Raw genomic sequence first — 18,610 nt, forward strand, 5'->3', positions numbered from 1 at the left:
TAATGGAAGGAATAGCATTTCCTTCATTACAGAAAAAAATATCTGTAAATTAGGATTATTGTGCGTATATCTATATACAGATACAAATATATACCACGGGTATTATATACACAATAAGTCGTGTGTGATTGTCAGTGTAAGTGACAAATCATTGTGCATTTTAGAAAAAAGCACACACACACACACACACACACACACACACACACATTCTTCTGATTGTTGAGATGGGTGAAGAGCTTATAACTACCAGTATACCATTCCAAACTGGAGTGAAATCATTGTGCAGGATTAAAATCACATACCCATCCATGAATACAAGTACCCGGTAAATCTCTATTAAACCCTGTTGTACATATTCACCTGCAAGGTGGCAGTTGGCAATAGGCAGTAAAAAATGTTTGGGAGGTATCTACACAGATACAAATATACATTGAGTAAACCAAAAGTTGTGTGTGATTGTCTATCAGTCCGAGTGACAAATCGTTGAAGTATTTTCAAATCAAGGCACATTCTTCTGGTAGGCGAGATGGGTGATGAATTTACAACTACCATTATACCATTCTCAACTGGAGTGGGGAGTCCATTACATCACAGCATACTGGATGTTGCTCCTCCTTGAATCCCGCCAATCCAGGTAGATGCTTGTCGGCCAGTAGAAGAGGGCTGTCACAGCACACAGGACGGCACAACCCCTGAAGAGGTTCCTGGCTCCAAACAGGTGATAGATAACACCTCCCACTAGGGATCCTAGGCCCTCTCCTGAAGAGAGTTTGCAATTTAAGGAAGTAATAAGGAATTAAGGCATGAAGGAAGGAATGAATTAAGGAAGGAGAAAAGAGAACCCTTTAACACCTATTAGTTCATTCCCACATTACAAGCATATTTGGGCAAAATGTATTAAAGTCTAAACATATTTCTCGGAAGGGCTCAAAATTCATCTTCTACCTCATGGAATTTGCTCACAAGACATCAAAAGGGTCTAACCAAGAGACTTACCTGGCCAAACCAATTTGTCAGGATGAGTTGTTTCAGAGAATTTTTAGGTCAAAAGTGTGGAATTATTTTTACTGGAGTACACAACTTTTATTCCACAAGAGCTTTCCTCACTCAACAATGTAAGTAAAACCCTCGGTGACAATCAATTGTCCCTTAGAAATTGTTTTTTTCCAACAAGCTCCATGCCATTCACTCTAGTGTGGAAGATTGGCAATTACTGCTGTCGCCAGGGTTATCATCGATTATAAAAAAATTACATCTCAGCAACCACAATTGTGTATATGCTCTTAGACTGTTGAACTTCCACGAAACCCCTCTGGCTAATATTTTGCATTTTCGCAGTTACCAAACTACACATTTATAATGTGTATAAGTACACTTTTAGAAAACACTTTGTTCACTCCAGCATTAATGCATGTATTTCATGTGGGCACAAACCAAGTAAAAAAAAATTGTGCAGTCATCTGATCAAGAATGAAAGTTATATTACAGAAGTAGAAGTAAGAACACTTACCTAGTCCACACTTAATGCCATACGCCACAGACTGCATTGTTGTTCTTGTGTTGTGTGGAGTGATCAAGGCAATGTATGATGTACATGCTGGCCATAGGGCTCCATATGTAATGCCATGCAGCAGCTCTACTGGTAGGATTAGCCACGGGTTCTGGAGGAAAGAGTATGCCACAAATCGGATGACATAGCAGAACAACGTCAAGACGAACACCCCTCGATGGCTCAATTTCTCAATGATCTGGCGGGCAAAAAACATGAAGGGGACTTCTGACATGCAGGTGAAGGTTAACGTTAGGCCCATGACAGTGTGGGTCCCCGTCAACTCAGCCAGGAATAGGAACTGGTAGGTGCTGATGACTCCAACGCAAACCCCTGAGATGAACATGACATACAGGAACACCAGCACCTTTGCCTTTCTGAGCAAACTTCCAAGGTTTCTGGTGAGCGACTCCGGGGGACGATGGTCAGGAAACTTCATCCTTATGGCTGGTATGACTGTCAGAAGTACCACTACGACAAAAACGATAAACGCGGGAAGGTATCTGTTAAACGAATCTGGGTACGCCGACGCGTAGGCATCGATCATTACGCCAGAAAGAGGAGCGAACACACCCCATGCGACACCTCCCCAGAGTCGCTGATGTCCGTATTCAACCTGCTCTCCTTTATCATTTGCCTCTTTGATCATCGCCATGGTAGCTGCATCCAGGAGTGGAAAGGACGGGTTGGAGATGAATTGGCCAATGACGATGATGGCAAGCATTATTGCAAATGTTTGCATGTTCCTGTCACTGCTGACCCCTGGTGGGGGCTGCGGAGTCGTCACTGGTGTCGGCGTATTTTCTAAAGTTGTTTTCACAGGCATTTGTTGTCTTGTAATTTGTAGTATTTGGTTAGCTAAAGAATGGTTATTGCACAAGGCAGGCAAGGAGGGTATAGTGTTTACATGCAGACAAAGTCCTTTGGAGGCCAATGTGGCTGAAAACTGCTGCTCGTCTCTTGGACACAATGCAACCTCATCATCAACATAACAGCATGTGGCATTAGAGTTACTATGAATGATCCCTGCTTGTTGTTTGCTAGTTAGCAACTTGCACTGAGTGCCGAAGAGCACAGAATGTGTTGGAAGGCTGGGACTATCATCACATGCCTGACAAGAGAGCAAACAAACCTGCTGATTCAAGTCACTGTTATTCAAAACTGCACACAGAGCATGAGTTGTAAATGTAAATTGACCCTGACTGTCACCGTCTGTGGTCATTTGAGGAGGAATCCGCTCCACACCTCCACTTTTTGTGACGTTGGACCATGGAACAGTGCCGTTTCCATGGTTTAGGAGCGGCACGAACACTCCACTCCCATACACGAGGCCAGTCCCGATCATACTGCATATCAAGATCAGCCTGTGCTTGCTGTACTTGTCTGCCAGGCTGCCACCGATAGGGGATGCAAACAGGCCCACAAAGGGTTCCAGGCCCTTGACGACCCCAACCTGGAGTGGATTCAGCCCCACATAGGAGAGGTAGACTGGCAAGAATGGCAGAAGGCTCACCATCCCTGCAAGACAAAACAAGACATCTAGTCAACATAGTATATATACAACATTATATATTTCACAGTGCATCGGGACTTGCACTACAAATTTTGTATTACTAAGTGGTTATGTTTGCGATTGAGAACCACATGATGCAATGAGATCATGAGAAAAGCCTTATAAATGATGTAGAATCATTTGTATTCAATAAAGGAGGCAACTTTTGGGGCAAAAATAGATCAACTAGCAAAATTTGCACAAATGAAAACATTTTGATATATTCTTGTATCATGTATGAAGAATGTTACACCATAATAATGTGATAACACTTAACAGTACTTACATAATCTGATATTCAAGAAGACTATTTTTTTTTTCTACTACATTGTTGTATATACAGTGGTGGATCAAGGGGCAGTGCATTGGGTGTCCCTTTATTTTTCATTAAAACAGAAATAAAAAGAAAAAAAGGGATCATGTGTGCCCCTGTTTAATTTTGTAAAGGTGCCCCCCCCCCCCCCCCCCCTCCCGGATCCGCCCCTGTATATGGCCCTGGGAGTGGTTTCTGCTGTAACTTGTAAATTTAATCTGTAAATATCTCGAGTATTGAGCACATGAAACAAAGAGGGATTCACAAACAAATCAGCACACTACATATTGACATTTTATTTCTCTCAGTATCATTTTTTTGTTTTCCTAACGGCTGCAACTGCACCTGCATTATCCTCTGCAAGACCACTAGTTACACAACAGCCAGCCTCAACATACGAGTCATATAATATCTGAAATTATTTGATAAATCACACTGCACCCTACCTGTATCATTTCCCAACTATGTATACTCCTAAATATTGTGGGTTGCAATTATCCTTGCAACAAATGAGAAAAGAGCAATTGGTACAACAAAAATAAATGTAATTCAGGCACAGGGGTAGACTAATCTGGAGGATTTCGTCAAGCATTTTGCTAGTATTTCTGACAAACCGTTTAAAGCTACTGAAATCCTTGCACCGGATTGACCGAGCGCAAATTTGTCAAAAAACAAACAAACAAACAAATATATACAACAAAATGCTTGATGAAACGCCCCCTGAAGGTGCTTAATTTGTGCAGATGAAGCAGCAATTCCTAGGCTTGAGCTCTGTTGGGAAAATTACTACTTACCAATGGGATAGTTTTGGTTGATCCAACACTGGGAAAGACTATCTTGCCGTATTCTCTACTCTACCCTACCCTTATTAGCTAATAATGCAGAGATGCATGCCTGTCCTCACCATTTGTCAAATGTGTGTCCCACTGTGCATGCATGCATCCATGCATAAGCCAACATATGGGTAGGGTAGTGTACAGTGGTATATAGCAAACTAGGTGATGGGATGCAAGAAAGTCTTTTCCAGTAACTGAATGACATATTTGTATTATGATACATTTTTTATTACATAATTAAGATAAGCAAAAAACAAAACAAAATAAAAAGAAAATAAAACAACCAAACAAAGACAGTGCTCATAAAATATGCACAAAAAACAAACAGAAACAAGAAAATGTTGATGCATATTATGACTGAAATTGACATTTTTTTGCTTTTTTTTTTTAACTCTCACCTGACCAGAGCAGGAAGTACACCGCCTTGACAGGCACAAATGTTCGGTTCACCCTCAGTTTCTCGTGGCACCCACACTGTTTTACTGCAGAAAAAAATTTAGAAAAAGACATATTTAGACAAGACAAAGACATATCACCAACAGCAGAGGAACACAACTGTAATGCAATGCTATAAAACACCCCCCCCCCCCACCATTTTCTTCTTTTTTTTTACATACCGTTAGTGCACCAGTTTTCAACAGGACCCAGATTTCGACACCCAGCAGATAATTCTTATAAAATTTTATACTCAATACAAACGTCTGACTTCAGCAATCAACCAAGTTATCAATCACATTTCTAGTCTTATATAAACACCGTTTGTCACTTGTCATCATAATCCGACGGTAGAATATTTAGGAGAAAAGCAACACAGTGTCAGTAGAAATGTTAATGTCAGCCATTTTTAGGGGTTCAAAACAATATGACGCATTTTGTATACATCGCCGTAAAATCAAATTCACCCGTGCCGGTTATCTTGCTTTAGTATCAGTTTGCTTGCCAAATCTTGATGTTTGATTTCATAATCGTCTTTAGTAATTTCATGGCTGAATTCGTGATAAATGAGCAAACTTGTAGAAAGAGCTGGCTTTGAGAATGTGGCACCAGATTTCGACATTCCCATATCAAGACACGTTTAGAGGAAACAACAAGCTCTTGCGCCGGTATGATTGCTAGTTTGCGTCCACAATGCACAGTGTACGCGTACTGTACGCGCCATGTGATTTCTGTGTGATGCGCGCTGTGATTGTGTGTCGAAAAATGATGCTGGGTGTCGAAATCTGATGCCAGCGACGGCGTGGCGGAAATCGCTTAAAAATTGAACGCGAGTGCATTCAAATGGGAATTCGTTTAAGGCATATTATTATTGGCCTTTGTAGCTCAACTTCATATCGAAATTCCGAGGTAAAACGGTGCAGCATTGATGGTAAACAAGGAAATGTGCTAAAGTGTCGAAAACCGGTACCCTTACTGTACTATTTTCCATTTCTTTTATGGGTGGGTAAGCCTTTTTTGTTTTGTTTTTGTTTTGTTTTGTTTTTTTGATCGAGGAAGAGCTGGCTCAGATTATCAAAACAATTTCCTGGATAATGTTTTATCTTTTTTTGAAGTTTAAGCAATGTTTATCACTCTAACATAACTGCAATAAAGTCAAATTATAAATAGCTTGGTAACCCACTGTCTGACCAAGAATATCAATATCCAGCAATTCACAAGCCATGCTGGGTCACACATGAATGTGTAGAATGTCTACACATCATAGCTTCAACTGAAGTAAAATCAGTTACAAATTTAGAGTAAACAACCCATTTGTAGCAGGCATTGTACATGGCACCTAAATTTGCGCCAGGGCCCATTTCATTTATTGATGAAAATACCAAATCAGGTGTCACTCCCCATAACACTTGCAAGTACTGGTAACTGATCCTGCTTGTGTTCTAAAGTGGGACCAAGCACACATGATGTTCATTAGCTGTTTTGTAACCACTGTACACGCTGAAAATTTCGCGAGGTTTTTATTTTCGCGAATTTCTCGAGTCAGCTGCTATTCACGAAATTAAAAACACGTGAAAATATTGACTTTAGTGCCGATATGAATGTAACGTACGCGTATACATTTCTCCATGATCGCGAATTTAACCACTCATGAAATTGTCAATAAGTTCCGATTCGCGAAAATTTAGACTCGTGAAATATATCGAGTACCTGGTATACAGTATACAAGCCCTGTCACTGTACACTTGCATGGCGTCTGGTCGGGCTAGTACTGGTGAATGAAAGTGCCCCTGCCAGAAATAGGCACCCTGCTGCAAACAGGGCGATTTATATGATTTACAAGAACTTTTTCAAATCTTACATTTTTAGACAGAAAAATCCATTTGTTCAGAGGAGTTTAACAACAATTTAGTTTACTTTGACAATTCTCTTATGGGAACTACAGTGGACTCCCATATAATACGAAGTAAAAGTCCTCTGGACCAGCAGTTTTCTTTTGTTACATCAAAATTTTGTTATAACCGAAAAAATAAACAATATAAATACAGACAGAGTGGATAATGTTGCAGTCTGAATTTTTACTATGTTGATGTTGTAACCAGAACTTTGGTTATAACCGTGTTCATTATAACGGGAGTGCACTGTATGGTAGGATGGGGGGTTGGGTGTCCGGACACTTAAGACTCTCGCGTACTGACTTGCTTATTTTACTTTGAATACGCATTTACGCGCAGCTCCTCACTGACATACAACTGTTTAATATGTAGGCGCGTCATTGTCAAACCAGATGCACTTTACAGTACGCGTCCGGTCCCACAACCTGTCCGGACACCCAATGACTGGGTCTACTAGTATTGTCTAGATCAAGTGGATGCTGTGAAGCCAAACATAAGTCTCTGCGGAACATATCCCCATTCATAAATAAAGACTCGAGACTGACTTTTCAATCTAAGATTTCATTTGACTGAAACTTCAGTCTGTCCCCTCCATCCACGAGGACCATGACAGTAAGAAAAAAAAATAATATAAGAACCCCTACAGACAGATGGATTTTTTTTTTTATTTCGATCTTTCAAAGATCTCATGCTTGCCTTTACAAAAATAGAAACTTTAGTGTTGTTAATATAGGTTCCTACACTGAAACAGATAATCTGTAAATAATTTTACAAGCACAATTCACAATCAGACGCGTGCACAGAGTAAGGTAGACAAAAAAAAAAATTCACAACAGCCATCCCTTTGAAATATGATGAACATAAAATTGCATGATACCGAGAGATATGACGGCTGGAACTGCGGCTCTCGCCCCCGACTTGTAAATCAACGATGGTGCAGCCATTTGGTGGGCATTCACAGACGCTAGTGTGTCTACATTGGTTGGATATCAAAGCATCAAGGGAGTCCAGGGGGCTCCACCTCCCTGATCAAGCGGGACACTGCGGGGATGGATCCGGGCATCCACGCGGTGAAGATGCATACAGAGGCTTCCACAAGCAGTGACAAGTGTTTCGCTATTGTACGGACTACGGTCCAGACTACGGACTAACGTTACAGGTTAACCAGACATTATTCGCTTGGCCTACTAGGTAGGACTAGAGGAGGGGCTTACTGCCAGTTCGGTTCGAGAATTTGAGCCGGAAGCGAACATAACAAGGACTAGATCTACGTGAGTATCAAAGAGCCGAGCGTAACACTGTGCTTTGGTGAGAATCGTTCAGCAATAGGGTCCGATCTATCTACGGTCAAATTATTCTAGGGTCGAATTGCCCAAGCCCTACACACACACACACACACACACACACACATGTAACGCAGCGCAACCTCACGACGTGAACGTGCACGCCGAAGTGAAGTGCGTTGGTTGCGAGTACCGTCGAGTGTCGTATACGTGTATACACGTACATTCTACACACGAAAAGGTTACGGGTCATTCATTTACTACAACTCGATTTCATATTAGAACACAGAGCCCTCTGTTCAGAGGGACGTTTTTTACCACGCAACATTTGGAAAACTGGCGAGCAATGTCGAACTTGAAGTGGATTTCCTTTGTCATCTTTAGTTGCAGTTTGTGTTATGGACAAGCTCAAGATGCCGAAGAGGAGAAACAAATGGAAACATTCAAGATTGAAGGGAAAGTGTCTGTTCCAGGCGTGAAACCGGCAGAGTGGCTCCCGTCAATTCAAGTGCTCGTTGACGGTGGCCAGTTCATTGGGTTTGTGAAGTGAGTGTCTAAAAAGTTTGGGTAAATAACGTTAGACCTCTATCCAAAATCCTAACGTTAGTCCTTTTGACTTTATTTGGTCGTTCTAGAGTAGATTCCAATGCTAGATTATCATAGATTAGAGGTGTAACGTACAAGAACTTGATATCAAGTGTAACATTAACTATACACAGCCCAGTCGCTGTACATGGTACGTCGCGATAGCGTAACAGTGTCTGGTCGGGCTAGTGTAACATGAAATTAGATTTTTATGTCGAAACAGTTTCCACCAATTTGCTAAAGTGGCAAGAGTTCCAGGAAATAAAATACACTTGTAAATTTAATGGTGAAAGTAAAAGTTTAGGTCTAACCAAGTTCAATGGTGCATTTTTAAATGGTGCATTTGTGAAGAAAAAAAGAAAAGAAAAGCGAGTTGTGGAGTCTGTCACAGTCAATCGAATGGACTAGACCTAAATTTACTAAATTAAGAAAACCCACAGGCCACACCAAGGTTAGGTTCGACCTGTGGCAAAATTTGACCGCACAGCCGGGTGTCGAATTTTGGATGGCACTGGCATATACCGTCATGGACTATGGTCAAATTAGGGTGACTTGCTTTAAGTTTAATGTCATATGAAAAGGAAAGTAAATCCTACCAGATAGTGTTTTTTGTTCTTCAGTCCACAGTAGAACTATAAAAGATTACTGTAAAAGTGGAGATTTTTGCAGTGTTGAAATTTTCGCGCATTTTGCGCAATCCAAAATCAGCGCGAAAATAAAAGTACACGAATATTTTTGCTTGCCTTACATGTATGTTCCAGTAGTTGATGTGTGGATTCCGCGGAATTAAAAACATGCGAAACTCTTCTTACCCAGCTGAGTGCGAAAATATCCACTTTTACAGTAATTAAAAGTAAATTTTTTTTTTGGAAGAGGCTGCTGGTACTTACAAACTAGTGCAGGGCAGGGTTTGCTCTATGGTTGAGAGTTGCATCTTGTCAAATGTGGTGAATGCCAGCCCTACTTGAGCTGGGGGCATCTCTAGATCTTGGGGTTTTGCCTCTGGTCTGTCTGCCTGCTGAAGAGTGGTGTCTTTGTCTATCTGAACTAGTGAAGTGACTGCCTCAACTTTTCCCTCCAGTTTGCATCACATGACCAAGCTTGAGCCAAACAAATGCCCAACCAATGGGGAAAGAGCAAGGCCCTGGATCATCCATGCTTTGATTCATTAGACTGAGATTTGTGAGAGGTAGTTTGCCTTTACACAAAGCCAAAAAGGCGAGGCCAAGTTCTGCTCACTTATCCCTGCATGGTAGAGAGAGCACCTGCTCCACAAACTTCAAACAAAAGAGAACTTCTTTTTCACAGGCCTGTCGTTTACATAAGAGGCTTAGATTCATAGTCTAAAGCTTTGCATATTTGGTATTACTGATTTGGCTTGAAGATGAACTCCAGCTATGTAAATGCGTGTTTGTTCTGTATTTCTTTTTTCTCTATTTCAACGTGCTCCCCTGCCTGGTGGTGTTCGACCTGTAGCAATGGCAGCAAGTTCCATTCCAGGTGTATGTCTGCAAAACTAGCAAAATAGTACAGACTGTATGGGTACACCTGTACAATGTCAAAAGGCAATGCATATGTTTAAAACTTTGTTATTGTACCTTAGTTATTTGTTGAATCCTAGCTGCTTCTTTTTTTTTTTTCTACAGCACTATTATGTCTTGTGCCTAGCATGGGACTATCCAAGTGCTCTTGTTATACTAAATATACATAGTGACAAATTGGCTTTAACAATGTACACAAGAGTATAACACATTACAATATATTTCTATTTCAGTGCTCTTTACAGTGATCATTGTAAAGCACATCATTGTACTACATCAGATGGAAACTTCATACAGCTACAATTTGTATCTTACTATGATACTTCAGTACCGTCTAGAATGATTTTGAACAATAACAATGACAACATACAGGATGATGATACTCAGAACATAATATAATAAATTTCAGTGTGAATGGATTGTAGGTTTTTGGGATTAAACGATTTTTAAATAGTTGATGGAATTGTCATGACGGATGTAGAATGGAAGAGTCCTTAGGTAAAGGATTTCTTTGCCAGGACGTATTGTGTCATGATGTCGGATTAGGTATCATACAGCCGTAGGGCAGCATTATTGAGAGTCTGATATACAGACAAACATACTTCCTCTCTTGCTCACTTTGTGGCATACATTTGTATATCCCATGAAGTTAACTGGAGATGGATGGGCAGATGTATAATTACGCCCCATAATTACAATATGTACACTGTAATCCCATCTGCAAGTTTCTACTCTTCTTTGCTGCTAGGTACAGTAGTCTGTACTCAAACTTCAAATACATTGTATGGACCTTCCACTCTAATGTGCATACCTACAATATTGTAGCTTCACTACATTAGAAGGGATCATGTCTTGATTGCAAACTCATGGAGATGATACCAGCACACAACCACTCATGACAGCACAATGAATGCTGGAGCTCTCCAACTTGTGTTTACTTCAATGTCTCAGCTTACCCTGGCTTGATGCTTGAATTCTCAGAATATTCTGTTAAAGTTTTCACAAATCAGAAGTATGTGTACACCAAAGTCCAATGGAATCCTTAATCAATGCAATACCTTGTGTTTAAATGGTATACAAAATAAACATATATGGGAGGATGTAAAAGCTCACTCTACATGAAATAGATTAAATGCAAATTTGTTATATTGTTGCAGAATGTTATTTCATTGAGAAAGACTCTGACCATTCAAAATTTTCTGTCCTTTCTGTATTTTTGATGAACCAGATCTGATGGCACTTTCGAAGTCAACGACATCCCCACTGGGTCGTACGTCTTGGAGATCACCCATCCGAAGTACGTGTTTGAATCCACCAGAATCGACATCTCAGCAAGAGGGAAGATTCGGGCCAGGAAAGTGAACAACGTGGACAGCAAGTCAGTGATTCAAGTTACCTACCCTCTCAGGGTCAGAACCAAAGGTCCCGCGGGATACTTTCAGAAGAGGGAGGAGTTCCGAGTGGTTGATGTCTTGAAAAATCCAATGGTAAGTTGGCAGTGATCCTAGTCTACAGAAAAGTCAAGACTCTGCAAAGTCATAACAATAGACAGCTGCCAGCTGTGTAGGACACTATCTTTGATGACGTAGTGAGCATTTAGGTAGTCACATTTTTTTTTTCTTCTAAATTTTGATGTGGCTTCCACTCTTACATCACTATTTTATAGCTTAGATTTCTAGTGAAAGTTATTGCCCTCCATCAAATACAACATACATCGAGTACATTAGTTCTTTAATAGCATCAAATGTCATTATGGTATGTGCGCTGAGAGAAAGAGTGTATTTGTTTTTATATTTTTTTTTCACTAATAACTTGGAATCCTCTTGCTTCTTGTCCAGATAGCTTATAACCAGTAATTATGTTAAGTGTACAGTTGGTGTCTTTTAACTTTTCCCATGTAAGGATGGAAAAGGAACTCTACTCATTATATAAGTCATAAATTCTAGGAAATGTGAGGCCATGGACATCTAATTTGAATAAAGGGTTGGTTGTTATACCACTTTCTTGAGACAACATTAACACTCTGAAGGCCTGCATTTGGGTTTGATTTTGGGGAAAAATGCATCTTAAAAACCAAAAATTTTCGTGTGCATTTTGACTTGTGAATTTCACAAGAGAGCCAAGATTAGCGCAATTAAAATTCATGCTAAAGTTCTTGTCTACACTATATGCACTGAATGCCACTGGCAATTTGTGAAAAACTTTCATGCTGCAAAAATTTCTTGCTTTATAGTAGGCCCATTCTTTCTGCTTGGTTGTATTCATTTTATTAAAACTGACCCAAACATTAAATTTATTACATGTAACATGTTGGACATGGATTTTCTTTTTTTCCAGAAGACTTGGTTGTGGTGTTGTGATATCAGGGCTCCATTTCATACAATAAGAATAGCAACTCTCGCTGGAATGGCAACTTCCAGTAGTAACAGCCAATCAGGAAGCTAGATTCGTGTTGTTACCATGACAATTGACATTCCAGCACGAGTTGTTATCATATCAACTTTTTATGTAGTTGTTATCATATCAACTTTTTATGAAATGGTCCCAGAACTCTTTAAAGGTAGGGGATACCTTTTACAGACTTCCCAAAATGCAGCAAAACATTAAATATGAACCTCAGGGGACTTGTTTAGGCCACTGCTGAGAAATTTGGAAGTCAACAGTTATCTACAGTTTGAATAATGCACAAAACTCAACTACTCGGTAGTTCTGTGTGTCAGCCACACTTAAGCCTTTTTGTTGCAGTCTTCTGTATTTTTTTTTAATCTATAAACACAAATCCAAAAGTATAAGGGCTGATGTAATAGCATGATAGAGTGTGTGGCAAGAATGTATATAGAAATGTTTGTAAGTTTTGATGAACTTTCTGCACAAAATATACATGATGGACACACATGCAGTGCATGGGTCTGCAAAGGTAGCCTAGCAATGTACTGAAATTTACGGTGAGCCCCGAAAAAAATTCAATTCAAAATCTAACGGTCAATAAAAATGTACTAAATGTTACCTTCCACTTTCAATACTTTATATGGGAGTTTCTAAAATGATACTCTCTTCAACATACCACTGTATTTATACAACTCTTCATTTAAGGCATGCAAATGGGATTCCCTACCTATAAGAGTCCTTGCACCAAGTGTCGCATATTATTCTCATGCCTTCTCCAGTCTCACATGCATCATATTTAAAGAGCCAATTCAAATGTCCAGTGTTTGATGTCAATAACACCAGAATGTTTCTTTCATACTTTGTTTTTCTTTATTGGCAGGTTATCATGATGGTGTTACCGGTGTTATTCATCGTTGTCTTGCCAAAATTAGTCAACACACAGGATCCTGAATTACAGAAGGTGAGTGTCATTCCCACTTCTTCCTTCCTCATTATTTATTGATGTATTTATATAGATAAATGAATATAGATTCATTCCTTGTTTATGAAATTAAGCAGGAAAAACTTAAAGTAAACTGTGAAACTACTGTGATCAGCATATGGTACATCAAATGCTTCATTTGAGGAAATTGTAAAACATTGTCAGTGCAATGATTCATTCCTGCAAAAATGTAAATATATTGACGACATGTCTCTAATATGATGCACCGTGGAGATAAAATTTTGAAACGAATGTTCAAATTGTATGAGAAAGGATTGAAGAACGGTCATGTTGCTTGGGAAGCCCCATGCACTAACCGCAACAAACCTGCTGGCATTTTTTCCCTTTTTTCCCTAAGATCCAATGAGGCAAAAATATCTGAAACTCTTGCATCGTATAAAAGTAGTGTAAGCCAGCTTTCAAGGAACAAAAGCAAAAGAAAATAAAACTACAAACAGTGATAAAAATTTGGTAGAGGCAGGGAAGGCAGAATGCCATCGATGTGTGTGTGTGTGTGTGTGTGTTTGTTTTTGTTTGTTTTTTTTTTCAAGTGGAGTGGGAATTGTGCAGCTGCTTGTCATAAAAATGGGCTTAGATGTGTGGAGCCATTAGTAATAGGAGTGAGTAGGGATTGGTTAAGGAAGTGATAGTGGGAATGGGTAAGAATGGATTTGGATAATACTGGTTGTATGAAAAACAAATAAAAAAAAAAGAAAGGAAGGAGGAAATTGAATGGAACAGCTTAAAGGGATATAATAGGTAGGATAAGGGTTGATTACCATTGTCAGCTGAGGTGGAGATTATCTGGAAACAGAAATAACCAAAAGAGGGGAGATTTGGGTTTGTGTTTTGTAGTAAAAGAAGGATTTGACGAAGTGAAATGTGACAAGTTTCAATTGCTTCCCGCCAGTTCAGTAGTTTGGTAGCCAGCTGTTATGAAATGGGAGAGAAAATGGGGACATAAAGAGGGATGGACAGGATGGGCAGAGGAAAATAAATTTTGAAATTAGTGAGCAATTTAAGTGTGTGTGAGGTTGCTTTAATAACACAGTTGATGTTTTAACCAGTAGTTAGTGAGCAATTTAAGTGTGTGTGAGGTTGCTTTAATAACACAGTTAATGTTTTAACCAGTAGTTAGTGTATCTCCCAAATAAGTCAATTTGGAGGTAGCTCATGTACTCATTGGTATGACTGGCCTTCCTTTTTTTCTCAGTTGGTTAGGCACTAAATTTGTTCTCAAAGCGACATAATGCATGAGGTTCCCCACCCCCGCCCCAACATAACAATTTATGGCATTCATGTTTTCAAAAAGAATGAATGGGTGTAGACCAGGTGATCAGCATGGCCCGCATTTAACACTCGGGGGTAGCATCCATTTCATAAAAATGTGCATTGAATGTACACTGTATTAACAAACTTTTAAGATCAGTATTGCCAAATACAGGGTACCATGCTTTGCTGTCAGGTTGATGTGCTGGCAAGCGCCATTTATAAGGATTTCATGAATAATCATCACAAATGCAGTAAATTTAAAAACCAACATGCCAGTTGGTACAAATGACCTTTTCTGCTCATGCTCAAAGAGGAACTCTGAACTTGGCCCTGATTGTCATCGCTATGGTAGCTTTTGCTCTACTTACAGTTCAGTCTCTGTACATGTAAACTTTCACCTTATCAAGCCGTCTGACGACACACTGAACAGTTTAGCCATGAACATGCAAATTTTCAGAATTGCACATTGCTGTATTGTAAATCTGTCTAATGAGAAGCATTGTGTAGTGTTTCTTCACTGAGTGGAATCCACAGGGCCCCTCTTGTGGGCCATGAAAATAGATGGTTGGGTTTGAAAACCTCAGAGAATATTGGCATTGTTATGCGTACTCCTTTATCCACCTACACGTAGTTAATGTACTTGCTTGAACTTGCTAAGTATTTTCATTACCATTCAATAGTCCTTCCATATTTGACCTACCAAGAGTTGTAAAGACAGCAAGCTCACTCAGGTATAGCAGTGTGCCTTAGTCCAATAGGAAGGCCATGGTAACACAATAGGAATTAATGGGATAAGGCAGCCTATTCACTGATGATTCCAGATGACCGTATTGGCAAACAAAGCAGAGTAGGGGTTAACGAGGTAGCCTTTCTGATATCCTGAGCCCTGCTGGACATTCAAGAAGCTTGCACGGTACAATGGTGGCAAGCATCTCCAATGAAATGTTCATCAACTTTTCACAGATGTGCTGTTTGATAGATTTCTTGCTAGTGTTGAGAATGTGCATGTGTTTGTGTATATTTCACATACATTTCAGTATCTTCATTTGCTTTTTAAAGACATTGATGTGTATTTTCTGTCCTTTTTTATTTGTACAGGAAATGCAAAATATGAACCTGATGTCCCAGAAACAAGATCTGCCTGACCTTTCTGAGATGGCCACAAGTTTCTTTGGAGGGGGTTCAAGTGCAACAAAGAAAAAAGATAAAGCTATAAAAGCAAAAAGAAAATAGCATTGGTAGAACTGTCAACTTGAATCACTTTTCTTTAATATTCTGAAGCAAATTTGTATGTTTATGAGAATACACTCAAATATGATGTAGCGATTGATCAATTGTAATCACCTGTTGATGAAGATGTGTGCACTTTATTGTTCTGTGGGTTTGTTGGTGCATGTAGGAAGTGTATAAAGAAAAGACTGGTCAATACAAGAATAGCACCACTCACATTCATTCTCTCCGCTCCTCCCCTGAAAAAAAAAAAGGGCAAAATCCTTTGGAAGAAAAAAAAAACAACAACTTGGGAGTTACTTGACATGGGCATTAGTAAACTGGGGTCAGGATGTGCAAGACTCAATGAAGAAAGATCACGGCTTCTGGTCATCAGAAATGGAACAATCAGAGATCTCATTTTTCAAACCTGAATCAGAATCGTTGAGAGTGAGTTCTCATTCTTCAGTTTGTACTTGAATGGACATTCTGATTTCATTTGTGAAAATTAGAGGAGTGAGAGTTGTTGCATTGTTAAAAATTGGGCTTCATCCAGAGTAAAACCAATGTTTGATTTATGCTGTGATTTGGATGTGAATTTTCATACAGATTGATGTCAAACAATTTTTCCTTCATATCACAGATTCTTTTGATTTTCCTGTTTTTTGAGGAAACAAGTTATGAGTTTGATGTAGCACTGGTGTGTAAATGTGGCAATACTTGGTGACAGAATGCAAGAACTTATTTTGCTCTTTGCATAATAAATAGAACTAGTGTCTTTGTATAGTAAAGGGATGTGAAATATGAATAGGCTTGTTTCTATAAATAATGATTTAAGCAAATGGATGTTCCAGAAATACAGTCATGGTTATAATTTTCAATATGAAATAATGAAATTGAGTTCACATCCATGCTGTAACTGTTACAGTACAGAGAAGTATTGACTCTCAAAGGAGGGGATGCTTGTGCAGAGTATATGATATATATGAATTCTTTTGATTTCTCTACATTGTTTCAATGTGGAAAGTGTTTATATGTTTCCATACCTAACAGATGCAAGAAGCTGCTACAATTGTTAATTTGTGCCAACCAACCAGTTCTCTGATTAAAAATTTATGCACATTATTTCAACGGTCTGGCAGATCAATAGTGCTCTGTTTTCTTATTCTTAATATGTGGATCTCATTAATCGGCAAGATGCTGCTACAATTGTAAATTTGTGCCAACCAACCAGTTCTCTGATTCAAAATTCATGCCCATTATTTCAACAGTCTGGTAGATCAGTAGTGCTCTGTTTTCTTATTCTTAATATGTGGATCTCATCTAACATATATAATTGAGTATATAGGTTAAGCTTTTCCCCTTTCTGTTTTGTCATGAAAATTCACAACTGTCAAAATGAAAACCAGTTCCGACCGTAATAGCACCTGTATTTTCTTTATTTGCTATCAGCCAGCATGCATAGAACTTTGCAAATACGTGTGCAATTGTTCATGGCATTTTTTTTTTTTCATTTTCTTGACGTCAGCAATCATCCACATTATTGCAGTACCACAGTGGATTTCTGTAAAATGATCTTCACTTTACCAGTTATTGATATGTGGATGTAATACATTGATAAATTTTGAAAAGATAACAGAAATGTGATACAGCCATTTGTGCGTACTGGTGTTTTTGTAGGATGAAAGGGAATTTACAGTCCATTGATGCTACTGCTTGGATGCTCTGGCTGGGGTTATATTTATGATTTGTTTTCATGTAAATTTGTTTTGAGCATGGATTCAATTCTGTGGAATATGATAGTGGGAATGTTGTGAAAAGTTACAATGTATATGTGTACAAGTGTACTTCTATCGTGACATGTAATAAATTTATGTATATGGAACACATTGCTATGTCTAGTGGTGTAATCTTTTGTTGCATATCTGTTACCTTATGAATGTAAGATATGCAAGATAGTAACTGGATGGTGATACAGTGGACTCCCGTTATAACAAAGTCCTTGGGACCTGCAGTTTTCTTTCCTTATATCGAAATTTTGTCATAACCAAACAAAGAAACAATACAAATCATAGAACAGAAAATATTGTGGCCTGAAGTTTTACTTCGTTGTAACAGGAATTTTGCTATAACCATGTTCGTTATAATGGGAGTGCACCGTGGTGTGGGGCAAGTTGGTGGCTAGTGCATGACGTTTGTTGAGGCCCTAATGACAAACTTGGTGCATGCAACACCAAAGTTGGATGCTGACACGATTTGTTTCCAGTGTGGGTGTAAACAACTACTCTAGTGTGTGAATGGAGTAGGTTTTCTCTGCATTTATGAATCAAGACTCGAGTACAAGATCAAAGGTATTAGAATAAAATGGCTATGAATTGCCACATAGAACTTAGTATCCAATGAGAAGATTCCTAACAAATATTCTTGTTATGTATGGTAGCTGCATGCTCCTTGCGCTGGTCATAGTACATGTACATTGTATCTATAAAAGAGAGACCCAGCCCCCACCACCACCACCTCCCCCCCCCCCCCAAAAAAAAAGCAAAAAACAAACAAACAAACAAACAAACAAGAAAAAAAACATACAATCTTAAACCTTTGACAACTATGAACTATTTTGGCTGTTTCATAATTATTCTAATACATGTATGAAGAAGCTCCTATAGAGTTTACTTTTAGACACTGGTGAAATTGTTCCTCTCCACACCTTACTCCTATTACACTAACCTATCAGTGTACTTTTAATTTTTAGTGTCCAGTATGCTTGCAA

At 39.0% G+C, this 18,610-nt stretch overlaps 2 protein-coding genes across 2 annotated transcripts; one reads left to right on the top strand and one right to left on the bottom strand.

Annotated features, from left to right (window-relative positions):
* Positions 1-525: 525 nt before the first annotated feature.
* Positions 526-7,611, bottom strand: LOC140235361 (major facilitator superfamily domain-containing protein 6-like). Its single transcript, XM_072315389.1, has 4 exons — positions 7,458-7,611; positions 4,649-4,732; positions 1,511-3,067; positions 526-759 (listed from the first exon to the last, which is right to left on the bottom strand). Exons 1-4 carry the CDS (start codon positions 7,522-7,524, stop codon positions 584-586), a joined length of 1,884 nt encoding a protein of 627 aa, XP_072171490.1. The 5' UTR covers positions 7,525-7,611; the 3' UTR covers positions 526-583.
* Positions 7,612-8,128: 517 nt separating this feature from the next.
* On the top strand, positions 8,129-17,727 carry LOC140234643 (endoplasmic reticulum membrane protein complex subunit 7-like). Its single transcript, XM_072314676.1, has 4 exons — positions 8,129-8,409; positions 11,218-11,476; positions 13,258-13,338; positions 15,730-17,727. The coding sequence occupies exons 1-4, from the start codon at positions 8,210-8,212 to the stop codon at positions 15,862-15,864; spliced, it is 675 nt and encodes a 224-aa protein (XP_072170777.1). The 5' UTR covers positions 8,129-8,209; the 3' UTR covers positions 15,865-17,727.
* Positions 17,728-18,610: the final 883 nt, after the last annotated feature.

The sequence above is a fragment of the Diadema setosum genome, chromosome 11, assembly GCF_964275005.1.
Source record: "Diadema setosum chromosome 11, eeDiaSeto1, whole genome shotgun sequence".
In the NCBI taxonomy this organism is placed as follows: domain Eukaryota; kingdom Metazoa; phylum Echinodermata; class Echinoidea; order Diadematoida; family Diadematidae; genus Diadema; species Diadema setosum.